Source organism: Equus caballus, chromosome 15, assembly GCF_041296265.1.
Source record: "Equus caballus isolate H_3958 breed thoroughbred chromosome 15, TB-T2T, whole genome shotgun sequence".
In the NCBI taxonomy this organism is placed as follows: domain Eukaryota; kingdom Metazoa; phylum Chordata; class Mammalia; order Perissodactyla; family Equidae; genus Equus; species Equus caballus.
In genome coordinates this window covers 33,276,518-33,303,369 of record NC_091698.1, presented here as the reverse complement: position 1 = coordinate 33,303,369, position 26,852 = coordinate 33,276,518, and the positions used below count along the sequence as shown (strand labels likewise).

The following is a 26,852-nucleotide window of genomic DNA, read 5'->3' as shown; positions in this document are numbered from 1 at the left end:
ACAGGCTTGAGGAGCTCAGAAAGGCTGGGCTGGGGAGCCAGCAGGAGAGGTGCTGAGAGATGCCCCGAGGGAGGCAGAGCTCCCAGCTCACTCACATCTGCGGGGAACCCGAGGACCTGCTCGATGAGCCTTCTCGCTCCGTTCATTCATGTATTCATTTAGATTCTGGCCTCGAGGCTTAAGAATGCTGACCATTTGTGTGGGTGGCAGGACAGGGCCAGAGGGCTCCCATAGGCCTTGGTGCCCCACAGGGGATGGGAGATTGGGTAGTAAGGAGGTAAGTGTAAGTGCCACGAGCAAGACGTGAGTCCTGGAGTGCTAGGGCTGTCTGTCCTGGCCACCCTTAGTCCCGCACAGGGCTACTGGGGTCACAGAAGGTGCCCCAAATAAATATATTTGAACTGGCCACAGGAAGCCTGAGGAAGGGGAGCAGTAACTGCAGAGAGAGGGTGATTAGTTCATTCGTAAGTGACAGACAGGACGGGAGATGGTCTGCAACTAAAAATAGATGAAAAGAAATGTAGGCAGGCTCTGTTTAAATTGAGAAGCCTGAGCTAAGCTCTAGGATGGGTACTTGCATGGAAAAGTCAGTAAATTAGTGGAAAGAACCACGATCGTGAAAAGTCAATGACACTGCAGGGACCCAAGTGCCTTTTTCAACACTTGTGCTTTCAGTTCGATAAGAATCACACATGTCATACCTCTTTCTGTCAATCCCAGACGGAGGTGGGGTTGGGGAATATGATTTCCTTGTGTTTGAGTCGACACACAGTTATGCAGCCAGGAGGACTCCAGGAACCAGTGACTCAAGGCCACTGAGAAGTGTCGGTGACGCATCTGAGGAGGTTTCCCAAGAAGTGACAGAGGAAATCTCTTTTGTCCTCCACACTTGGAAAGGCCTCTGAAGACAAGGCTCTTTCTCTCTTTCCCTTTGACAGGGTGGTAGATTCGGATCAGCTTGCAGCCCGCACAGGGGCTGGGGATCACTTTCTGAAAACAAGTCGCCCACTTCCTACAGGTAGAGACACAAGCTGCTGGGGCGGGGGTGGGGATGAGTAAGGATGAAAGGAAGGGGGTGGTGGAGGAGCCCCCTTCTTCCTTTGAACTCAGCCCTGCTGGGTGGCACACCTGCAGGCTGGCCCCCAGAATTCTCCACCCTTGCTTCCCGAGGAGAGGAAGGGAGGGGAGGAAACAGCACCGCTCCCAGACCCTCCTGTCTACGGTCATTCAAGGCCCACAGGAAGACCGAGAGGGAGATACTCTTGGTGCTCCCATTTCACAGGAGAGAACTGAGGCTCACAGAGCTTGTGTAGCTTGCGCAAGGTCGTACGAGAGTAGAATTAGGCCTTGTTGTCTGGCTGCCTTGGCATGCGTCACAATCATTTCCATCGTACAGATTTGATCATAATTTGTGAACAAATCTCTCATTGATGGATATTTAAACTGATTCCAATTTTTTATTATTACAATGCCAAGAGCCTCTTTTAAAAAAGGTTGTTTCTTTTTTTCCCAAACTTTAATTGTTTTTTTCCCTCCTATTACAAAACCATTAAACAATTGTTGTAAAAATTCACACAGCACAGAAATGTACAAAACAGAAATGGAAATTCCCCAGAGTAAATGCCATTAACAGCTTCCCACACAGTATTATCCTTCCAGACCTTTTTCTATGCATATACAAACAAATATGTCCAAAAGCTGTGATATGTTGGAGAAAAAAATCAAATCTGCAGAAAAATAAGATTCAATTTTCTAAACTCCATATCTTAAGTATTATCTATTATACTTTAAAGATTTCAATTTTCTGTTTAAAAAAGTACAGGCGGAAAAAATCTGGAAGCACAAGAAACTTTCAAATATGGATTTTACACATTTCTGCAATGTTCTGTACTTGTATTTTAAAAATATCTCTTTATTGAAATATAATCTGTATCTATTTCCATATCTATACATGAAAGTTGACATATCATGAGTATACAGCTCAACGACTTTTTACAAAGTGAACACACCCGTGTCACCAGCTCCCAGATGGAGAAGCAGAACATGATGACCCAAAAACTCATGCTCCCTTCTAATAATCACCCCCACACCAAGGGTAACCCTATCCTGACTGCAAACATATATTTGTTTGGCTTGTTTTTATCTGTGCTTGAATGTTAACAGTGCCCATGGATTTCATTTAAAATGAGAATAATCAACACAGATGTTGTTAAAATACATGCAGATATAACGCCATCATTTGATGCCAGCTCATTCCTTGACAGCTGCCTGGAGTCCCTCGTATCACAATAAATCTAACTGGCTCCTTTTGATGGACATTTGGATTGTTTCCAACTTTTGGCTAACAAACAGCACTACAAAGAATAATTTGATACCTCTTTCCTTGCGCACTCACTTTGAGATGTGTTTCTTTAAGATAACACAAGTGGAATTGCTAGTCAAAAGATGGCTAGGTTAAAAACAATTTTGTGTGTGTGTGTGTGTTTGTGTGTGGATATTCTACCATAACGGCCCTCCAGAAAGTAGCAAATGCTCAGTTCCTTCTTCAAAACAAAAGTCAGGTGCTGGGTGCAGAGCTCCTCACCGCAGCCCCCACTGCCAGCTGCCAAGCCGGCTCCAGCTCCATGGGCGGACCAGCAGCTCGGCAGGTGCCTGTGCACAGAAAACAGACCGAGGAGCACACCCCACTCTGGGCTCCCCAACCTCACCCCATGCGAAGTTGCAAACAACTAAACACAATGGCAAAGACAGCAGCAGAAAGATGCTGTTGAATAGCAGAGCCTGTAGTGGGACCAGGGGCTTTGAGGCCCGCTCTCATATCCGTTGCCGTCTGGGTGTGAGCTCTGGGAGGGAGGGCTGCTCGGCTGGGCCCTAGTCTCTTATCATGAAATGGGACATCTCGAGGCAAGGAGCCCGCCTTAAAAGCCATCCCTGGAGGAGTCTGGTCCGGGCTACACTGGCCCTTTCCCCTACTCCCCTCAGCCTTGGGAGGCAGCGAGTCCTGTTGTCCCTACAGCTGATGAGCAGAAAGCATTTGCTTCTCTTGAGCACCTCTTGCATCCACACCCTTCTAACTGCCACCCAACACACCTAGTTCTGCTGCGCCCTCCGACTCCACAGGCAGCATCTCTGATGCCTGGAGACGGTCACGCTGCTCCTTCTTCACATTCTGTGGCTTCCAGAGGCTTCTAAAGAAGCCTAGTTTGCCACTGCCCTTCTTAAATTGCACCTCTCTGCCCTGGGCTGGCCAGGAAAAGCAGGTGGGACTCTTCTCCTTTGACCTGGGCAACATGCTTCTGTTAATACAGCCTAAGGTTGCATTCTTTTTTGGCTCAGTAGCTCTTATGCTGCTAAAGCCCAGGGTTGGGAGCTAAGATAAGATCTAGGGACTTTTCAAAAGGCACGAGATCATCATCGCCACTTCCCTCTCCAGCTCAGCGTTTTCTCCTTGCATTTTCCTTCTCTGACTGTTGAAGCTGAGAGATAGTAAAAATATCACAGGCCCTGATGGCTCCTCTCATCATCGCAGGCCTTGTGACCAGGAGTCCCTGGGGTACTACCCTCAGTGGAAATGAACAGGGGCTAGTGAAGGCAGCTTGGGAGTGGGCCAGAGGGAGTAGGCCCGTGAGGCACCTGCTGCCTGGCTCTGGGTGTCCTGGGAGCTTCCCAACCTCTCCAGGCCCTCTCTACACCTGCAACAGACAAACGCCGTGGCGGCGAATGACGAGCTCAGATGCCAAATGAGGACATACACATTTTATCCTTGTTATTTCTTTTCAACTGAGCGTCAACATCTTTGCCTTCTAGATGGGCTTTTGTGCTTTTTCATCACAGGAGCCGTACGCCTCTTTCACTCAGGATTTATTTTTACAACCACGACATTTTAATGAAAAGAACAGAAAATGAGAGAAGAAATACACAAGCCACGGGAGTGCAACAATGAAAGCCGAGAAACCTCCTCAAGGGAGATGAAGTGACCTCCTGCCCACAAAACCACAAGTTTCCAGGCCCAAACGAAGTCCTCAAAAACGAAAATGACTATGGGAGCCAGGTCAGGCCATCTTAGGAAGCCTCATTTCCAATCTGGGTCTGCTCTGTGGGGCTCTCTGTGACAAAGGTCAGCCCCAGGCTGGGAAGACCAGGGAGAGCCATCCCAGGAGACTCAGGTCTCAGTCACCGCCCTGCCAGGGCAAAGCAACTTCCAAGATGGTGGCTGCACAGCCCACACCCAAGGTCCCAGCCCAGTCCAGGGTGAGCACAGGAGCCGGAAGTGGTGTCCTGGGTGGCATGGCTTACTCGATCCTCCAGTATGCCTTGTGAGTTGCAGAAAGTGCCCTGGGGTTCTGAAGCCTTCTGTCTAAGATTCCCGATGACCACCTAAGAAGTTGCTCCCAGGCATGAGGCCCACAGAAAGAACTGGCATTAGTTAAAGCAGGCAGCTTCAGCAGGTCATGAAACGTCCATGGTTGAGTGTGTCCCTTCTCTCTCATTATTCCAGATCTTGCTCATTACTGACCAAAGTATTTTTGTAGTAGGACACCAAAAGCGTATTCTCTGCTCACTTATAAAACCTGAAAACAACAGCAAGCTGTGAAACCACTTATTTTCAGGCAAATGATATTGAATTTCCTATAACAGAGACAAATGGCATATGAGGATGCAGGGCTCCACTCCAAGTGAGTAGCCTGGGGCCAAGAGTTCTGGGTTAGTTTGTTTTCAGGGTCCATCTTTGTCATTAAAAAAAATTAAAAAGCTCAAAAAACGCAGCCCAAAGAACTTTAGCTTTGAATAGTGTTACTTCCTGCAGAAGCCTCTAAGATAAGCTGTTCACAAATGCACACCAAGGGGCCAGAAGAAGGTGGCCTGAGGATGGGATGATTTTCTGAGGCCAGTTAGAGGCTGGGCATTATCTGCCCCAAATCGTAGCTTGAGTTTGGAACAGCTGATCTGTGAGGCCCGGGGACTATTTCAGCCACACCTGGATCATGACAGCAAAACCAGAGGTGGTTTTCAAACATTCTTTTAGCCACAAAACCTTTTGTTCAACAACATCGTACAGGTAAATGTAACTATAGGCAACAGATGAGAGCAGAGCTGTTTGGAATGAAGAGGGTGAGGGGGCTAGGGCCCCACCCATGGCCACCCCAGCCCCTTCCCTGCCTGAGCTGATCCGCAGAACCCCGGGGATTGCCAAAGCATGAGGTCCTGCATCCAGCTCCTCCAGAGCTGGCGTCAAATCACTGGGGAACAAGTTCAAACGAGGGGAACTCATTCTCCATAAAAGGTCACCACGGGGAAGATTTGAACACCTAAGCTTGGACGAATACACTCAAGTTACTGTCTCTTAAGTAGGGGTAGTTTCTAAATCCAGCACATAAGATGGAAATTGCACACAATCAAAATTATCATTGAAAACTGCCCATAAAATACAGCAGGTATGTTTAAGCAACTATATATACAAATATAATATATATAATAATATAGAGCATATAATATAGAGAGTTTATATAGAAATTATAATTTTAGAATATTAAAAAATATATTTTGTTTCTTGGTTGTCAGGCTCACAGAGGTGACTCTCATAAGTGACATGAGCTTGTGCTATGACTCCATGGGACCAGGGGCCAAGCACGTTATGGGTATTACCCCAGTAAGTCCTCACGATAGCCATGAGGTTGTACTGTGATCCCACTTCGCAGATGAGGAATCAGAGACTCAGAAAGGTGAAGTGACGCGCCTTCAGTCACACGGTAGATGAGTGGCAGACAGGATTCTAACCCAGATCTGCCTCACGCTGAGCCAGAGCTCTTGAGCACAAGGCCCTGTTGCATCTGGAGGCAGAGGCTTTCTTTTTTTTCAAACACCTCTATATGGAGGTGGTTGCCGTTAATGAAATAGGTAATGTGAAACAATCTCTATTTTGAGGACAAAAAAGCACTCCAAGAACACTGCCCATGGCCCAGCTGGGGTCTGGAAGCCCCTACAGCTGGATGCAGCCAGCAGCCTCCGGCCTCTCACAGTCTCGTGGATTTTGCTGGTGCTCACACAGCTCATTGGGCCTGGAGAGCGAGCGCTTTTTAACTCATGTCTATGTGACTCAGCTGGTCGGTTTGCCAATTCCTGGGACCCAGGTAGGGTCAAGCTTGACAGCCAACACCAGCAGGGGAAAGGATTCCCCTGCCGGGTAGAGGACATCAGCCTTGGGGTGAAGAGTCCAATTCTCCTCTTTATTGTCCCAACGCTTTGAGCAAGTCTTTCAACTGGTCTGTAAAAATAACCCTCCTATGTCACACAGGACCCAGTCAAATGAAGTCAGGGGAAGGAAAGAATTTGAGATGCCCACCGCATTCTGTGCACGCAAGAGTCCATTGTGACCATCAGGAGAGCTAAGAGCTAAATATCACCGTACTTGAAATACACTTAAACGATTAATCAGTATTTATTTTTTTGGTGAGGAAGATTCGCCCTGAGCTAACATCTGTGCCAACCTTTCTCTATTTTGTATGTGGGTTGCCACAGCATGGCCACCTGCTAGTGGTGTAGGTTTGGGGGTCTAGGTTTATGCCCAAGGAACCGAACCCGGGCCGCTAAAGCAGAACGCGCTGAACTTAATCACAGGCCAAGAAGCCGGCCCCAATCAGTATTTTTTTTGCTTAGGTTGCCTCTTTTCCTGAACTCTATCACCCCCATCTCTGTATACAGTCTGTGACTTTTTGGAGGTGGTGGTGTCTGGCTTTGGCTCCTTGCCATGGAGGCCGTGAGCGGCTGCAGGGGCTGAGGAAGCCAGGGCCACACCCAGCGCCGCCGCAGGCCCTGAGCACTTACTGTTTCAGGAGGCGAAGCCGGGCTCTCCTCTGCAGGCCTGGAAGAAGAAAACAAGACCACTGGTTGGCTGGGCTGAGGGCCACTGACACCCAGCCCCAGAGAGTGAGGAGGGTGATGGAAGGGGCAGCTGACACCTCAGGCCACTCCCCTGGTGCCAGGCTGTGCTCCAACTTCACAGGGTTTAACTCCCTTCATGGTCACAGCACACCTGTGAGTTGGATACCACTCTTACTATCTCCATTTTTTTAATATGGGGAAACTGAGGCACAGAGTGTGTGTGTTACTGAGTAACTTGCCCAAAGTCATGCAGCTAGCTAGTGGTAAAGCCAGAATTCAGACTCAGTTAATCTACTCCAGTTTGTGTGTCCTTCAACATGCTATCCTACCCTTCACAGCAGGTCAGGAATGAGAGGTCCTACAGAAAGATGGTCTTAAACCAGAGCATGTGTACTCGGGGGACGTGAAAGGTTTCCCATTGGGATGTAGGGAGGAAATGTGAGCATATCTATTACATGTTTATCCCATCCTTTATTACTTTTTATTTTTGAAGCACATTTAATAACATACATAATACATTAAATAAATATAGCTAATTACAATTAGTGTTTATAATTTTCTAATTTTTTACCCATGAGGTCCTTGATCAAAAAAGTTTCCAGACCACTAAACTTTAGTTGGATCTTAGAACGGAGGAAATGGATCTCTTTGTGCTGTGCAATTGTATGCAGAAATGTGTGCAGGATGCATTTGTCTGGGGAGGGGGTCCGTAATCGTTATCACATGTTCAAACGGGTCTGTGACTCATAAAACAGCCACTGATCTAGGCCATGCCCCTGCAGGCCACTCCCTCCCATTTTACAGAAGCCCAGGGAGGGTAAGTGACTTGCTCAAGGTGGCACAGGTGAGCAGAAAGCCAGGGGTAGAGTCCCGGGCGCTGGGCTCGGGCAGCTGTGCCGGCTGCCCCTGCAGCTCCCCTGGGGTCCCATCGGAGGAGATGATTCCCACCTCCGGAGTGGCCGAGCGCAGCAGCCATCTCTGAGCTTTCCTGCAACATCACAGAGGAGGAGGAGGATTTCTAGCTACTGGGAATATAACCTAAACCCAACCGCAACCTCTTCTGTACACCGCTTCCAGGCCAACCACTCGTGGGAGATCCCAGCTACTGAGTACGTACCCATGCTGTGCACTTTGGGCAGGTCTTTACAAAAGCAGCCCTGGGAGGTAATACGGTTATCCCTGGGTGAGGCTGCTGAGGCTCAGAGAGGCCAGGACAGGTGCCCAAGGTCACCAGATCAGGGAGCAGCTGAGCTGGACTCAAACCCAGGTTTGTCTGACTCCAGAGATAGGCTGGTCTCTGATCTCTGCGGCACGGCCTGAGGCCAAAAATCACCTCTGGCACTAGCTGGGGCTCTGGGGGGCAGTGGGGCAAACCGCCACCAGGCTGCCATCTGCCCTGCTCCCCTAGAGAAGGAAGGACCCTCAGGGACATCTTTAACAGCCAAAGGGGTCACCATGATGGCTCAAGAGGGTACAACTTACAGTGTATATGGATAGCTACACCCAAGGACACCAGCAGAACCAGGACACCAGCCACCAGCAGGCCGAGGGTGATGGGGCCACAGGACAGGCCTGGAAAAGACACCCATATCGAACATTTGAGACATGCAGATAAAAACAAAGGGAGAAACCAACTGGAAGCCCCACCTCCCAGAGAATACCACTGTTTGCATATTTCCTTCTAGTCTGTTTTCTAGGTACTTTAGACACATGGAGATAATTTTATATATAAAATTTCATGTCCCACATCCAACTTTAAAGAAATTAATTGACGGTCCCGCCTCGTGGCCGAGTGGTTAAGTTCATGTGCTCCGCTTCAGTGGCGCAGGGTTTCGCTGGTTCAGATCCTGGATGCGGACATGGCACCTCTCCCCAGGCCACACTGAGGCGGCGTCCCACATGCCACAACTAGAAGGACCCACAACTAAAAATACACAACTATGTACCCGGTGGCTTTGGGGAGAAAAAGGAAAAATAAAATCTTTTAAAAAAAATTAATTAAACTCGGGAGCTATTTTTGTTCAGAGGAGATACACAACTTTCATGCCTGGCAATGGGATTTTGACTATTTATTTTTAAAACTCTTATTTTAATTTCACAAGAACTAGCTGAATATATTTTCATTGTAAAAGATTCAAGAATATGGTTAGAGTGCACCTTGGCATCCTAGCTCCTTCGCAGAAGTAACTGCCATTGTTAACTTGGTACCTTTCTCTTTGCACTTACACATATATAATTTCCATGGACACATATAGTTTTGTTATTTTTTTAGAAAAATACAGTGGCTTATGTGTACAAATTGTTCTGTAACCATTTTTTTTTCACTTAAACATTCCAGCACATTTTTTTTTCCTAGCAGAGTAACATCTGAAGTATGGATGTATCACCGACTATTCAGCCATCAATGGATATTTTGTTTATTTCCTGTGTTTTACAAATATCTCTGCAGAGACCACCTGGTACGTTTCTCCTTATGTATGAGTCTGCCTGAGGCCAAGATTGAAAGAGGGAATTACCAAGCCATAGACTATGTCCATTTAAAGTTGTAATAGATACTGTCAAATGCCTTCCAGGGAGGCTGCACTGATTTCCATTCCTTACCACCCATCGTGCACCCTGCTGACTCTTGATATATCAGATTATATATTATCATATATAAAATAGAGTTTGTATTATTAACTCAGCAAAGTTTATATTATTAACTCCCCAAACCCTTCTCTGACACCCTTCATGCCCCCGTGGCTGGTTCCTGGGAGCAGCTGAGAGGCAGACCCAGGACCCCTGGGTGAAAAAAATTAGAAAGAATTTTGGATGTCAGAGAAGGGAGAGAATGTTTACTGAACAACTAATTGCTAAGTGCAGCACTAACTGCAAACTTCCATCATGTGAAGAAGGAAGTTATTACTATCATTTTTATCTCTCATTTTACAGTTCAGAAAAACCAAGATTCAAAGAGGTAAAATTACATGCCCAAGGTCACCCAGCTACTGAAAGGCAGGGCCAGGGTGTGGACTGAGGTCTCCCAAGTTCTAAAGGCCCTGCTGGTCCCACCATGACAGCTCAAGGGCATGAGAGGCAGCGGAGAAGGTGGAGGGGCTGGATGGGAGAGAGCTCACCACTGCCAAGGCTGGATGGTGTGATGTGGGGAGGAGATTCCTGCACTGGGTGGAAGGTTAGGTGATGCCCTGGAGAGTCTTTCCCACCTCTGAGATGCAAGGGTTTCTCTCTGCCTCCCTCTCATCTCCTCCACGGTCTCCCAACTTGGATGAACCTCAACAACATGAGGCAAAGTGAAAGAAGTCAGGCATGAAAGACCACATATTATATGGTTCCCTTTATAAGAAATGTCCAGAAGAAGAAACTCTATAGGGACAGAAAGTAGATCAGTGGTTGCCAGGGGCTGGGGTGGGAGTGGAGACCAGCTGTAAACATGCACAGGGGATCTTATTGGGATAACGGAGATGTTCTAAAACTAGATTGTGGTGGTGGCCGTAGAACTCGGTGAATTTACTAAAAATCATTGAGCTGTTTGCTTAAAATGGTGAGTTTTACGATGTGCAAATTATACCCCGATGGTGGAGGTGAGCACAGGCTGAAGGCCTCTTCCTTCTTGGGGGAGGCGGTGGGGGAGGCTTCCTGAGGAGTGGTCCTAACTGACCTGGAGGCCCGAGACACAGCTACAGGTCCACGGTGAAGCACGCTCACCTGCCCAAAGTGTGACTCCACGAGAACCTGCTCCTCCTAATAAAGGCAGAGAAAGCCTGCTCGTGCAGGGAGCCAGTGGCCAGAGCCACCCCAGCGACACCTGGCCCAGCCTTCCTCGCCTTGCTTGGGTCTCAGTGTCTCCTGAGGTCTGGATCTCACCACAGTGCTCCTGAGAGAGCGGTTTAGAAATTGTCCCCTAGCACCTCTCTGTGTTGTCTCAAGCCCTCAGCCTTGGGGAGCAGGCCCCTCCCATGGCAGCCCTGTGGGTTTCATTCATGATTACAAGCGTTGAGCTCTGACTGGGTGCCCTGCCAAGCTGACTGCCTTGTATGGTATCTCATTTAATCCTGCCTTCCCTTTAGCCAGGTAAACATCCCCATTTTACAGATGAGGAAACTGAGGTTCAGAGAGGCTGAATCACTTGCCCAGGGTCACACAGTATAGGCAGTGGTAGACAGGGGTTCACATCAGGCCTGGCTGACTTACACTAGGTTACATTGCTCCATAGCTCCCAATGCAACCGCCACCTACTCCCCCCACCACCCATACTCGGCCATCTTCACACACATCCTGGTCATTCTTCATAAGCTACTAATGTCGGATTTGCATCTTACCCTGGGATTTTACTGAGGGTTGATATAAGAAATTCAACGGCTTTTTTTTCAATCATTTATAAAAGTGTCACTGAATTCACTATTGTTCAGTGGTCCTTATATAAGGATGAAGAGAGCAAATTTCTTCTAGAATTTAGCGCCAGAATGAAGGCTTTGATGCCTGAGGCTGTTTCTTTCTGTCAACATGGTAGGGGGCCTTGGTGGGACCATGTCACTTGGAGTACTCCCTCCGTTTCAGCTGAGTTTGCTTGCTCCTCCAGTGTCAGAGCACAGACCTAGTTTTTGCATCCTCATCTTAACGGCTCTACAGTCGTATGTCGCTTAACGATGGGGATAGTTCTGAGAAATGCGTTGTTAGGCCATTTCGCCATTGTGGGAACATCATAGAGTGTACTCACACAAACTTAGATGGTGTAGCCTACCACACACCTGGGCTATATGGTACCAATCTTACAGGACCACCATTGTATATGTGGTCTGTCGTTGACAGAAAAGTCCTTATGTGGTGTGTGACTGTATTGTATTTGCCCTTTGTGTCCTTTTTTTGTTGCATTCTGTCTGAAATCCTTTAGCCGAAGTTGTGGGGCAAAAATATTTTATACAACGAGGTCATTCTGTTCTCCACCTTTATGATCTCCAAGACTTTGCCCTCCTGGACACGGGTTCTGATTTTCTTCTTACCGCGACCTCAGGGGGCAGATTCCCCCTCCCCTCCCCTAGATCCTGTTAGACACCTCTCCCCAGACTCTTTCTGGGGCTTTGTATATTTAAGACAAAGCAACCCTAGCAGCATGAGGCAGCCTTGGTGTGGCTGCTTGTGGTTTGTTCTATAGGTAGGAGCACGTGGCACTTTCTGTTTGTCATCAGTAACTTTTGGGGGACAGAGGTCAGTATTTTTCCAGAAGCACATTTGGCCAATGGGTTCAAGGAAAGTATGTATGTACATGCATGTGCTTGTGTGTGTGCATACTCCAGCTGCGTGTCTGGTGCTTACAGCACAGAGAGGTGAGTTTGTTCGCTCATTAACAAACATATATGAAGCTCATACCATGTGTCAGGTCCTCTGTTAGACATCAAAACTGGGAACGTCTAAAGTGTTGGTCCTTTGGGTTGGGTTTTTTGTTTGTTAATAGCTTTATTCAGATATAATTTACATACCATAAAGCTCACCTGTTTAAAGTGTATAATTTAATGGGTTTTAGTCTCTTCATGGAGTTGTGCAACAATCGCCATAATCTAACTTTAGAACATTTTCATGCCCTCAAAAAGAAATCCTGTACCATCAGCAGCCACTCCCCCTTTCTTCCTCACTCCCAGCCTTAGCAACCATTAATCTACCTTCTGTCTCTATGGAATGTCAAGTTCTGGACATTTCACATCAGTGGGATCATGGAATACAGTAGCCCCCCTTATCTGCGGTTTTGCTTTCCACAGTTTCAGTTACCCACAGTCAACTATGGTCCAAAAACACTAAATGGAAAATTCCAGAAATAAACAATTCATAAGTTTTGAATTGTGCGCCGTTCTGGGTAGCATGATGAAATCTTGTGCCATCCAGCTGTCTCGCCCAGGACATGAATCATCCCTTTGTCCAGCGTATCCACACTGTATACACCACCTTGCCCGCCCATTAGTCACTTAGTAGCCATCTTGGTTATCAGATTGACTGTTGATATCACAGTGCTTGTGTTCAAGTAATCCTTATTTTACTTAATAATGGCCCCAAAGCACAAGAGTAGTGATGCTGGTAATTCAGATATGCCATTGAGAAGTTATTGTCGTTAATCTCTTGTGGTGTCTAATTTATAAATTAAACTTTATCAAAGGTGTGTACGCATAGGGAAAAACGTAGTATATATAAGGTTTGGTACTATCTATGGTTTCAGCCATCCACTGGGGGTCTTGGAATGTACCCCCTGTGGATAAGGGAGGACTACTTTACTTAGTCTTTTGTGACTAGCTTCTTCCACTGCATAGTATTTTCAAGATTCATCCACGTCGTAGCGTGTATCAGTACTTCCTTCTTGATTATGGCAAATAATATTTCACTGTATGGACATTCCATATTTTGTTAAGTCATTCATCAGTTCGTGGAGCTGTTTCTACTTTTTGGCTGTTGTGAATAACGCTGCTAGGAGTATCTGTGTGCAAGCTTTGGGTGGATACATCTTTCACTAGGTTTTGTCCTGTGATGATTTGTGAGTGCGTCCCCCACTAGACCGTGAGCTGCTGAGGACAGCTCTGCTGTCACATTCAGCTTCCCTTCTGACCCCAGCTCGGGGCCAGAGAAATAGGCTAGAGAGTCCACACTTGGGAAGGGCCCATGGAAGAAGGAAGGAAGGAAGGAAGGAAGGAAGGAAGGGAGTGAGTGAGAGTGTCTGCCGCGCTTCTGTGAGTCCAGGGGGACGGGAGAACTCACCCTCCTGGGTCACCGGGTTTGGGGGCCGGCACACTTTCTTCTTGGGGGTGGGCTTCGTAGTGGGTCGGGCAGTGGTGGGAAAGACATCAACTATGGAAAGCAAGCAAGACACATATCTTAGCCAGGTAAACAGCAGGTGGACTTAGAGACGAACTTGAAATTGCAATTCCTACATCCAAGTACTAAGGCCCTATGACTGTCCTCTAGGCTGCCCCAGGGCGCGAAGGTCACAGAGCAACCGAAGCTTTGATCTGCTTCCCCAACGCTATCCATCTCAGGACCTAGGGATGGGGGTCAGCTTGGTGTCCTGGAGAGACAGAGGCTCTGGAGCCACACAGACCTGAACAGAGCCCCAGCACCCCTGATTAACCACTGTGTGACTTGAGGCAAGTTCTCTCACTTTTCTGTGCCTCAGTTTCCCCTTCCGCTGAAACAAAGATGACCCCCATCTCCTTCGTGGGGTTGTTGTGAGAATTAAAGGGGATGGTGTGCCCCACAAAGTGTGCAGTGGACATGCCTCACCTGGCGGAGGACCTTGAGTTGAGACTGGAGTCCCCAAGCCCTTTAATCCAGCCCACCTGCCAATCCCTAAAGAGGGAGAGAAGCTCATAGAAAGGAGGTGGGTGCCCTTTTCTGCATGTACAATACCATGCAGGCTGCATATTTTGGGATTTGTTTTCCTTCTCAGACATCTTTAAAAATGACACACTATCAAAGCTAGAGGGACCTTGAGTCTAGTCTCAATCCTTAACTTCAAAGGTGAACACCAGCGATGTGAGGCATGGCGCCGCATTCTGCTGTCTCCCCAAGCCTCACGGCTCAGCAGTGTTCCTTCCCCTTCCTTCACACCCGAGGAGGCACCGAGGTCTCTCAGCTGGTCACTGGTCCCACAGGACCGCAGGGCCTTGGCTGACACAGTGGCCTGGGTCTGATGGGCATTTGTGGGGAGGCTCGTTCCATTTTCATTTCTTCTTGCCCAGAGCTTGGTCCCCCTCATTCCTCCTGAGCCTCCCCCGGCCTCAAATCTCTCCACTTCTCTCCTCTTTGAAAGGGACCAGCCATTTGAGCCCAGGGGTGCTTAAGGGGCCTGAAAAAGGCCCTGTCTCTCCCCAAATATGTTTCTGCCATCCAGGCTCCCTCCTTTAAAGTGCACTGCCCTCCTGGTAGGAGGGCGGGCTCCGGCTCTGGATACCCTACCCCTGGGAGATGCTCTGGTGGCAGGGCCATGCGTGGGGAGGGACTGCCTCTCCGGGGGAGCTGAGCAGCGTGAGGGGCTTGGAAATATCAGAGCCAGGAGTGAGTGGGTGGTGGCGGAGGTGAGGGGAAGCTTCTGAAAGCTAGTTTTTCTTATTTCACCATCCACCTTTCTTAGTTCCTGAAGTCTCATGAGTGGGAAGATGTAGGGCTTATAGAGACAAAAACAAATCAACCCCAAACCCCAAGCCCAGAAAAGCTCAGTTTTCAACACAGGAATCAGTCAACAGCCCCTGAGGGATGTCTCTGCTTCTTGCCCGAAGATCTCAGCCCCCTACCCCCACGTCCTGATTTAAGACCCCAGGCTGGTGAGACTGGGGGACAAGACCATCACTCTGCCTTTGTCTTCCTGATTGTGCTGCTGTCCCCAGCTGTCCCTACACCTCCCACATTGAGTGGTCTAATTCCTGGAGGGGGGGGTCTTTGTCACTCTCAGGGCCCCCAGCCTGAGAAGAACCCAGGGGACCAGGAAGTGGGACAGCGGGAGGCTGAAGTGGGTTGGCCCCAGCCATGGGCTAGCCTGGGAGGGGGCTAAAGCTAGCTGTGGGCCTTTGAGAATTTCTGCCATGATTGCTTCATACCCTTCATAGCTTAATCCTCTCTGTCTGACATGACAGCCACTCGCCACACACCCTACTGAGCACGTGAAACATGGCCGGTCCGACTCAAATGTTGTGTATATGTAAAACACTTATCGAACGCTTACTATGAAAAGGGAATATAAAATACTTCAGTAATAATTTTTATATTGATTATGTGTTGAAATGATAATATTCTTGATAAATTGGGTTAAATAAAATATATTGTCTAAACTAATTTCCCTTGTTTCTTTTTACTTTTTTGAACATGGCTATTAGAAAATTTTAACTTACATCGATGCCTGGACGTGTTGACTTAACTCATGAGGAACTGTGGCTTCTGGTGGGGGGGTGGGAGGAGGGGGTCATGAGGTCCTCAGCAGCCCCGTGATGCAGACGAGAACACGAGGCCTGGGAGGGGAGTGACCCACCACGGGCACACAGTGAGTTTGCAGCTGGGCTTAGGGGCCAGTCTCCACATCCTTGCAACTCTGGGTGTGGGTTTGGGTCACAGGCCCCCATGCAGAATGTGAAGGCACTTGCGCCTCCACTCGCCTTAGAAATGCTCTCCCTGGCTATGTCCTTGAAGCAAGGACCTTCTTTCCCCGTGTGCAGACTTGGAGGGGATTTCTGAGACCACCATCAGGCCTGGGGACTCAGCCCAATCCAGTCACAGCCTCCGGTGGGCCTGATGTGGCTGAAGGACAACACTGTCCCCATAAGAAGCAGTGATGTTTCTAAGCATTCCATCTACAGTGGGCATCATCACTCTCCCAGGGTGGTTGGTAGTGTTAAGTGAGATAATTATGTAAAAAGTCGTGCGTGCTTGGCCCTGGGTAAGCCTCAAAATGTATGTTCTGTTACATCAGCCACACTGCTATTGCTCATGGCCCTTGCCCCCTCCTTCAGAATGGGGCTCTCTGACAGTGGGGGTAGCCCCAGTGCCTGACACGCACACAGGAGGTGCTCAACACTCATCGATGGCATTGAGCCAGCTTCTTACCCACACTTAGCCGAGTTCCTGTCCCGAAAGTCAGCTCGGGGGTTCCGATTATCATGCAGAAGTAGACGCCACTGTCTTCAGGCTTCACATGTGCGAGATGGAGAGTGGACCTGGATGCATCCTGAGATAAGGTTAGCTTCTCCTGATCCAGCTTTTCACCATACACAATTCCTTTTATGGAATCCCAGGCGGCCAGGAACTCTTGGTGACTGTCCGCGCTCGGGGCCTGGCGCTGTCTCAGCCAGTAAATGCGCTTGTTAGGGTAGGTGGTTCTGGCTTCGCAGGTCAGTACCACCATTTGGTTGGTCTGAACCATTTGGTACTCAGGGTTCTGCTGGAGCACCGAGCTGCCGTGGAGAGCTATGGGAAGCAGGAGGAGCGGAGACTGTTAGCATGTTTTCTGGGCCATGTTGTGGGGCGTCAGAGTCCCCGAGTCGAGTATCAAAGGAAAAGCCGTGGGAGAACCCGCCCTGTTGCAGGGGCCGGGGGCTATGTTAAATGCAGCTGGCGGACCCAGAGCTCGAGCACCCCGCCTCCCAGGACATCACCTGCAAGGCCATGCTTACTATGCCCAGCTTTACAGAGCGGACCGGAAGAGAACTGCTATTTGTGATGACATGCTTATACGCCCGGGTCTTTGCATAAATTATCTCGATCCAGTCTCAAACTTATTTTGGGATTTTTATCCCCATTACACAAATGAGGAAACTGAGGCATGAAGTTATTTGTTCAAAGTCCCACTTATAGCTAGTAAGTGACTTGGGATTCAAACTCAAGCATTCGAAGTCTGACGTGAAGCCCGGTTGCCTTTCATGTTGGCCAGCTGTCACTCCACGTATAGAACTTCACTAGGCTCTAAGCAGCTGAGGAAGACCCAGAGCAGGCTGGGACAGGAGCTCAGAACCAGAGGCAGAACAAAGAGCCGGTCCTGCTAATCTAAAAGAGGACCAGCCACCGTTTTTGGACAGCGATGATAACCAGCAGCAGGAACTCACTGTCCCCTAGTAGGCACAATTATAACCCAGCACCCCTCAACCCAGCAACTGATAGGTCACTGGATCCCCATCCCAGAGTGGAAGGACGGACACCCCTGAAGCAGGGCTGGTGGTTCATTTTAGTCTCAGACGGGAAGCACCGGCAAGCAGGAGCTTGTTCACTGAAAACTAGAGCAGAATCACAGACCTGGCCTTGAACACAGCCCCTGCCCCGTGACAGTTGTGGGACCTCAGGCAGGTCATGGAGCCCGTCTCCTCCTTGTAAAAGGAGTGCGGACTGCGGCCGCTGTCCTGCCTGCCCCTGGCGGGTCAGAATGGCCGAGAAAGCAGACTGCAAACTGGAGAGCACTGTATGCGGGTAAATCATCATCTACGTGTCTCCCATCTTCAGGGTTTTACTATAGCCAACGAAATCTTAAGGAGGAGGATTCGAATGGGTCCTTCACAGCCAAGCCCATGAAGGTGCCAGCAAACCGAGTCTGACCTGGTGAGCCTTTCATTTTAGCTGTGGGGTAGGAGAGCTGCAGACCAGGGCAGAGACCCAGGACAGAGAGGCACAGAGAGGACACAGACCTGAGTGGGCAGAGGGGGCCAGCGGGAGTGTGTGTGCGCGTGTCCGCATGGTGTGTGTGTGCATGCGTGTATACCCAAGGGGAACCGGCTCACTGAGGTAGTGGCCCGTATTCACAACCCTGTGTGTACTTGCGACTCAGGCTGCACGGCCCCAGAGCGACCTTCTCTAACACTGATGAGATGGACTTAAACTTTTTCTTTTTTTTTTTGAGGAAGATTAGCTCTGAGCTAACTGCTGCCAATCCTCCTCTTTTTGCTGAGGAAGGCTGGCCCTGAGCTAACATCCGTGCTCATCTTCCTCTGCTGTATATGTGGGACGCCTACCACAGTGTAGCTTGCCAAGTGGTGCCATGTCTGCACCCGGGATCCAAACCTGCTAACCCCGGGCTGCCGAAGTGGAACGTGTGCACTTAACTGCTGAGCCACCAGGCTGGCCCCTGCCTTACACTTTTTGACTCCACTCACAGACCACTCCGAGTTTCCACTTGCATCGAGAATGAAGTGGTACCCTGGGCCCAAAGGGTTGCTGGGCCTTCCCTTTTCTCCCCAAACACCACGCTGCCTTTTCAGTGGAGTAGAGGTTCTTCATTGTTTCCGGTCCCTGACCTCTTGTGGAAGACAACGAGAACAGATAATGCCAATATTTATCGAGCCATGCTGCGCATGGTGCGCGCATTATCTCATTTAATCCTCATCAAGTCCTGTGGCGGGGAGATACTGTTTTACACCCATTTTACCCATGAGGAAACAGAGGCTCAGGAAGATAAAGGACACGCTCAAGGTCACGCAACCTGTATGTGGTGGATTCAGATTCAAACCCAGGCCTGGGACACCAGAACCTCAGCTTTGAGCTGCTCCCTGAATTGAGGAAACCTGTGACCCTCTCCTGGATTGCTGTCACGTGCTTGTGTGCACGCAGTGGGGCCGCAAATACACAGACTCGAGAAGCCCTTCCAGAAGGGCCTCCCTGAGGGGTTACAGGGTCAGAAGGGGCCTGGCTGTTTGTGTACTTGCCCCTCCTGCATCCTGACATGAAGACTTCCTGGCTGACACACCCTGGTCTCTCTCAGGCCCACTTGCTTTTCAGCCCCTGAGGACTGAACACCCGGCCATGGCTGAGCCCCTGCTACGTGCCGGACACAGACCCAGGCCTGGCCACACCTGTGGTCTCGTTTGATCCTCTCAGTAACCCAGTGATTCCATTCTCAGAGGGACCTGCTGTTTCTAAAATGATCGGCAATAACTTCAGTCGTTTTGAGTGGCCTAGACTAGCTTCTACTCAAGATGTGGTTGAGCTCCCTGGGTCAGAGCCTGCGCTGGCAGGCCTTGTCACCCCCTGGCAGGCTGATGAGCTTTGGGGTTTTGGAGCAAGAGAGTAATCAGCCAGAGGTCAGTGGGCAGTTTGGGGTGGAGGGGCTTCTTCCAAAAGGCAGTCGGCTGGGCTCAGTCAGGGGGACAGTCCAGATTCCCCTACCTTCCAACCCCAGCACCGCCTGTTCCTGGAGCCACACTGCACACGATCCCCAGCCCCAGGGCACACTGGGGAAACAGAGGACCCTGCTAGAGCACTCTGCTGTGCTTGTCTGAGAGCTGGCCATAGCCTGGCGTTGGGCCAATCGTGCACCCAATACTTCCCCGGAAGCAATAAAAATGTCTCTACAGAACCGTGGGCCAAGTGTGGCGCACCAGAGCCAGAACTGGGCCCCTGGCACCTTCCTAGGGACACATCCCTGCGGGCACATCCCTGAGGGGACCTGGACAAGGCCATTTTTCCTTCCTCTCTGGACCTCTTCTCTCTCCTTTCTTCTTTCCTATCTCCTTTTCTTCCTCTGTCCTTCCCTCCCTCCCTCCCTCCCTCTCTTCCTCCTCTGTTCCTGCCTCCCCGTCTCCTAAGTCTAGGCTTTTGGGCAGAGGTGGCCTCAGTCCTGGGGCTCCTGAGACCCCCGAGGTAGTGACCTCCCCGGGAGGAGCTTCCTTTCCACCCTCGGGGGCTATGCGCGCCGTGCGCCTCCCGGGTGCCCCCGCGGCCCTGGGCTCTGGGCTCTGCCTCCTACCGGGACAGCCTTTGCTAAATTCCACGACTCAGGCTCCTCCCGGGGCCCCGCGCGGACCACCCGTCCGACCCCGTGCGTCCCGCGCGTCTCCCGCCTCACCTGCGAGCTGCGCGGCGAGGAGGAGCCAGAGCCGCGGCTGCATCTTGGCGCGCTCGGGACACCTGGTCCCAGCGGGGCTCGGCCGAGACCCTCCCGGCGCGGTGGGTGGGGAGCGGGACCGGGCGGGGCAGCTGAGGGGCGGTGGGGAGCAAGGAGGGAGGGACCCGGCGGGTAGGGGCGGGAGTCTGGTGTGAGGATGGCGAGGTCTCCGCCCTCATCCTCCCCGCATTTCGAATGTCTTGGCTGCGTTTCCAAACAGCCCACTAGGACCCCTGTTTTCCGGTAAGGAGGTGACATTGCTGTCCTGTGCCAAGAAATTGCACGTGTGTGATCGCCTCCTGCCAGGGGAGGTGGTCAGAACAGGGTCATGGCTTCAGTGACAGTTGAGGCAGCTGAGGCTCGGAGAAGTCAGGGTGCTTAAGGTGCCACAGGACTGCACGGTGGGGCTGGACCCTAACTCCGGTGGCTTCTTTTCTTGTTGAGTGTGTGTGTGCTCACACTCGCCCTGCTTTCCTGCTCTGCAGATGCCCTTAAGCTCTGTGTGGCTGTTGAGCAATCCAGCCCTGATCATGGGACTTGACAGGGTTGTCTTCCTGTTCAGACGGGGGGTTAGCAGAGGAAGGGTGTTGGGGGACAGGGTTCCAAGGACAACTGGTTATGTGAGGGCCTGCAGGTGGAGGGAGCCTGGGGAGGGCCGTGGGAGGAGGCCACAACATCAGCAAGGACCTAGACATGCGGGCCCGGTGCCTAAGAGCTTGGAGTTTATCTAAGAGGTCTAGAGCAGGCAGTGGGGCAGGGACACTGTCACGTTCAGTGTCCAAGCCAATATCCTTTCCATCCCATTCCTGCCCCAGCTCCTTTGCCCACGGCTGCTGACAGGCACTGCTGAGCTGAGTTGGAGAGTTCAAAGTCACTAAAGGGGAAGGAGCCTGTCCGGAGTGTGAGGCGAGTCTCTCTGGGTATTTCCCCTGTTCCCAGGAACAGCTGCAGAGGCCTGAGCATACACAGGGCAGACCGCCCTGGGGAGACCACGCACAACTGTGAGCTTTTTTTGTTTTTAATTGAAGTGAAATTCACATAACACAAAATTAACCATTTTCAAGGGTACAGTCCAGAGGTATTTAGTACATTCACAATGTCGTGCAACCACAAGCTCTAATTCCAAAACTCTACCAAGATTCCCCCAAATTTTCATCTCCAAAAGAAACCCCTGTACCCATCAAGCAGTCATTCTTTATTGTCCCCTCCCCCCAAATCCTGACCACTACTAATCTTCATTTTTGCCTCTATGGATTTACCTATTCTGGACACTTCATCTAAATAAGATCATACAATATGTGGCTGTGTGCATCCGGCTTCTTTCACTTAGTGTAATGTTTGTGAGGTTCATCCCCGTTGTAGCACGTGTCCGTACTTCATCCCTTTTTATAGCTGAGTAATATTTTGTCGTATGTATGTGCAATATTTTGTTTTATACATTCATCTATTAATGGACATTTGGGTTGTTTCTACCTTTTGGCTATTGTGAATAATGCTGCTATAAACTTTCTTGTACAAGTATGTGAGAACTTGTTTTCAATTCTGTTACACTTTCAATTCTCTTTTTTACACTTTCAATTCTCTTCCACTCCTATATATCTCAGGGTGGAATTGCTGTGTCATATGGTAATTTTATGTTTAACTTTTTGAGGAACTGCCCAAGTGTTTCCCACAGCAGTTGTGCCATTTTGCATTCCCACCAATGACATATGAGTGTTCCAATGTCTCTGCTTCCTCACCAACGCTAGTTACCTTCTGGTTTTTCTTTTTTATCCATCCTAGTGGCTGTGAAGTAATATTTCATTGTGGTTTTGATTTGCATTTCCCTAATGGCTAATGATTTTAAATATCTTTTCATATACTTCTTGACCATTTGTATTTCTTCTTTGTATGTCTATTCAAATCCTTTACCCATTTTAAAAACTGAGTTGTCTTTTTCTTGTGAGTTATGAGTTCTTTATATATTCTGGACACTAGACTCTTCTCAGATATATGATTTGCAATTATTTTCTCAATATTACTGTTGGTTGTCTTTTCACTTTGTTTATAATATCCTTTAATGCACAACACTTTTTAATTTTGATGAAGCCCAATTTATCTATTTTTCTTTCGTTGCTCGTGTTTTTGGTGCCATATCTCAGAATCCATTGCTAAATCCAAGGTCATGAAGATTTACCTTGATGCTTTCTTCTAAGAGTTTTATAGTTTTAGCTTTTATATTTCAGTTGTTGCTCCATTTTGAGTTCTTCGTTTTTTTTGTTTTCTGAGGAAGATTAACCCTGAGCTAACATCTGCCACCAATCCTCCTCTTTTTGCTGAGGAAGATTGGCCCTGAGCTAACATCTGTGCCCATCTTGCTCTATTTTATATGTGAGATGCTTGCCACAGCGTGGCATGATAGGCAGTGTGTAGGTCCGTGCCCAGGATCCAGTGAACCCCAGGCCACCGAAGTGGAGTGCATGGACTTAACTGCTATGCCACTGGGCCACCCCCGTGAGTTCATTTTTATATATGCTGTGAGGTAGGGGTCCAATTTCATTCTTTTGCATGTGGATATCACATTGTCCCGGCATCATTTGTTGAAGAGACTCTTCTTTTCCCTTTGAATATTCTCTTCACCCTTATTGAAAATCAATTGACCATAGATCAATTGAGCAATTGATTCTCAGTTCTATTCTGTTGATATATATGTCTATCCTTATGCCAGCAGCACACTCTTGATTACTGTAGTATGACGATCAATTTCATGTCAACTTGACAAGGTCATGGATGCCCAGATATTTGATTAAACATTATTTCTGGGTATGGCTGTGAGATTGTTTCTGGAAGAGATTAGCATTTGAATTGGTGGACTGAGTAAAGCAGACGGCCCTCCCCAATGTCACTTGAGTATCATCCAAGCCATTAAAGGCCTGACTAGAACAAGAAGGCAGAGGAAAGTTGGATTTCCCCACCTCTGCCTGTCTGCTTGAGCTGGGCAATCTCCTCTTGCCCTCAGTACTCCTGACTCTCAGACCTTTGGAATCAGACAGGGGTCTACACTGCTGTCCCTCAGCTCTGAGGTCTTTGAACAACACCACTGGCTTTCCTGGGTCTCCAGCTTGCAGACAGCAGTTCATTGGACTTCTCAGCTTCCATAATTGTCTGCGCCAATACCTTATAATAAATCTCCTATTGGTTCTGTTTCTCTGGAGAACCCTGAATACTACACGTAGCTTTGAGGTAAGTTTTAAAATCAGGAAGTGTGAGTTTCTTCTTCTTTTTTTAATATTGTTTTAACTACCTGGGGCTCCTTACTTTTCTTTATGAATTTGAGAATCAGTTTTTCCATTTCTCCAGAAAAGGCTGTTGAATTTTGATAGGGATTGCACTGAATTTGCAGATCACTTTGGGTAGTGTTGCCATCTTAACAATATTAAATTTTTCAATCTGTGAACCCAGGATGTCTTTCCATTTATTTAGGTCTTCTGTAATTTCCTTCAGCCGTGGTTTTTAGTTTTCAGTGTATAAGTCTTTCACCTTGGTTAATTTATTCTTTGGTATTTTATTCTTTTAGATGTTATTGTAAATAGAATTGTTTTCTTAATTTCTTTTTTAGATCGTCCATTGCTGGTGTGCAGAAACACCAATGATTTTTGTGCATTGATCTTGTACCCTGCAACTTTGTTGAATCTGTTTATTAGCTCATTTTTTGTTTGAATTATTTGAGATTTTCTGCTTGTAGGATTACACCATCTGAGAGTAGAGATAATTTCACTTTTTCCTTTTCAATTTGGATGCCTTTTCTTTCTTTTTCTTATCTAATTGCTCTGGCAAAACTACCAGTGTAATGCTGAATAGCAGTGGTGAAAGCAGGCATCCTCGTTTTATTCCTGAGCTTGGGAGCTTTCAGTCCTTCACCAGTGAGTATAATGTTGCCTATGATTTTTCATAAGTGTATTTTATTATTTGGAAGACGTTCCCATCTATTGCTAGTTTTCTGAATGTTTTTACCATGAAAGAGTGTTGGATCTTGTCAAAGGCTTTTTCTGCTTCAATTGAGATGATCGTGTGTTTTTTTTCCTTTGGAGTGCATTACATTGATTGATTTTCTTATGTTGAACCACCCTTGCATTCCTGGTATAATTCCCATTTGGTCATGAGGTGTAATCTTTATCATATGTGGTTGGATTTGGTTTGCTAATATTTTGTTGAGGATTTCTGCATCGATATTCCTAAGGGATATTGGTCTCTAATATGACCTTTGTACAGAATTAACTCCTGAGCTGTTTTGGCCTGTGAAGACTTTTAGCTCTGTGGCCATGTTTGTGTTGTGGTCAGTGAGGCAGAGGCATTAATGACTATAAATCATCTAAATGGAACCACCTTTTGAGTTTTACTCTCCACCCTCTGCAAGCTGTGCTGCATCTAGAAAAGCTTTCTTGCCCCTCATGCCATTCATCCAACAAACATGTAGCAAGAGTCTTCTAAGCCCTGTGCTTAGCCCTGGGGCACCAGGTGTGTGAGAGCTGGTCCCTGCCCATGAGGAGCTGAATCTCATCACTAACACAGACAAGTCGCCAGACAATTAGAATTACAGTAGTTCCAGCACCACGTCACCCATTGACACTCATGCTGAAAGGTGACGGTCCTGATGCTTACACACCCTGAGTCCTCTGTCCCTGATCGTTCTCTACCCCTCATATTTGGCGGACAGTGCAGGTGAGGAAGGCAAGTGTGGTTTTGGGAAAGAGCAGGGGATCTTTCTAGCTCTGCCACTCATCACCTGGGATATTTACTTTGGGACATTTACTCAACTCTCTGAGCCCCAGTTTTCTTAATTGTAAACTGGAGATAGTGATCCTAACATCAGGGGAACACAGTGATGTAGACACATGAACGTTTCAGTAAAGAACTTTCAGTCAAGTTGGGGAGCTCAGATGATGTGAGATGCATCTGAAACAGCCACACACACATTAACCAAGTGGCTATTGCCTCCCGATGGACCCTCCTAGAAAGCTCACACCATTCAGCCTGAAAACTTTCCCAACTTTCATACACTGCTTTAGATATAACAATTCATAAATTCTTCCCAGATTTCCCCCCAAATTACTCCTTATTTGAATCTTTACCTTACGTCAACCCCCGACACGTTAACCTGTGTTTGAAATAATAAGCCATGGTTTAGACTGGTGTTTCCCACCCTCTAGCCATTCGTGCCTCACGTGTATTTTTCCAGAACTGCATTCCAAGACTGCATTTTCTTTAAGTTGACTTAAAAAAATAGCTTAAGTAAATTTATTTTAAAAAGAAACCTAGGGGCCGGCCGGGTGGCGCAGCGGTTAAGTTCGCATGTTCCGCTTCTTGGTGGCCCAAGGTTTGCCGGTTTGGATCCTGGGTGCGGACATTGCACGGCATGGCAAAAGCCATGCTGTGGTAGGCGTCCCACGTATAAAATAGAGGAAGATGGGCATGGATGTTAGCTCCGGGCCACTCTTCCTCAGTAAAAAGAGGAAAATTGGCAGTAGTTAGCTCAGGGCTAATCTTCCTCAAAAAAAGCAAATAAAAAAATAAAAAGAAACCTAATAACACATGCCATAAATAGAAGATAATTGTTAAACACAATGCAAGCAAAAACTGAAGACAGCAGGGGAGACTGACAGTCCTAGACAGGGTGTAAAGACGTTAGCACTGAGTGGAGACTCTCCTCGCAGAGCTCAAGGTGGGAAGAACTGAAAAGCGAGCATCCTTCTCCCTGTGTCTTCTGAGGTTGTTTGTGCGTTGCCTGAAGTAATGTTTGGAAACAAAGGTGGGTGGAGGAGCAGTGGGTCAAGTCTCAGAGGATCTTGGCTGGAATCATTGCTTGGCTCTTCCAGTCTCTGAGGTCTTGATTTCCTCCTTTGATAAATGGGGATAAGAACAGCAGCTTTGTCTGTCCCACTGGGTTGTCTTCAGGGACTTGATTTAAAAATGTTTGCTCAAGTGAACTCTCAGAGCCTAAGCCAGGCATTCTAGATAGAGCAGGAACCTATAGGAGGGGGCACACTCTATAAATTTAGGGGCCCACGTTGACTGTCTCAGTGTTTGCCTAGGAGGGGGAGCTACTGGCATTTGGTAGATGGGGACTAAGGATGCCAGATGTTCTGCAAGTGTGGGATGGTATCAAACAGCAGACAACAAATATTCTCACAGCCTGCAAGGCTCTCATAGTCCTTCCAGACGTGGTGCAGGTCAGTTACCTGCTCGTCATGACCCAAGCCCAGAAACGAGCTTCATTTTATACGTCAGCAAAGCCTTCCTTCCTTCCTTCCTTGGATCCCATTCTCTGCTCTGTCTTAGAGCCTAGAACAATGACTGGAATTCAATATTTGTTAACTACATGAATAAGTAAATGCCTATTTTCCTGTTAGGTTGTTTATATTTTCTTATTAATTGGTAGAAGTTATATTTATCTATTAGAGCTACATCATCAGGGCCAAATCAGGAGACAAACCATACCAATAATTTAAACAGATAAAATTAAACAGAAAGAATTTTTAATTAGTAAAAGGTGGTTAACTGCCAAAGCAGGTACAAGAAGACACTGGGGGGGGGGGGGGGGGGGGTTGGGTTTTCCGGTAAAGGGCCAGGTAGTAAACATTTTAGGTTTTATGGAATA

At 48.2% G+C, this 26,852-nt stretch overlaps 1 protein-coding gene across 1 annotated transcript; it reads right to left on the bottom strand.

The window, feature by feature from the left end:
- Positions 1-3,844: 3,844 nt before the first annotated feature.
- CD8B (CD8 subunit beta) lies at positions 3,845-20,696 on the bottom strand. Its single transcript, XM_001497872.6, has 6 exons — positions 20,177-20,696; positions 16,456-16,815; positions 13,621-13,710; positions 8,365-8,454; positions 6,826-6,862; positions 3,845-4,571 (listed from the first exon to the last, which is right to left on the bottom strand). The coding sequence occupies exons 1-6, from the start codon at positions 20,217-20,219 to the stop codon at positions 4,559-4,561; spliced, it is 633 nt and encodes a 210-aa protein (XP_001497922.3). The 5' UTR covers positions 20,220-20,696; the 3' UTR covers positions 3,845-4,558.
- Positions 20,697-26,852: the final 6,156 nt, after the last annotated feature.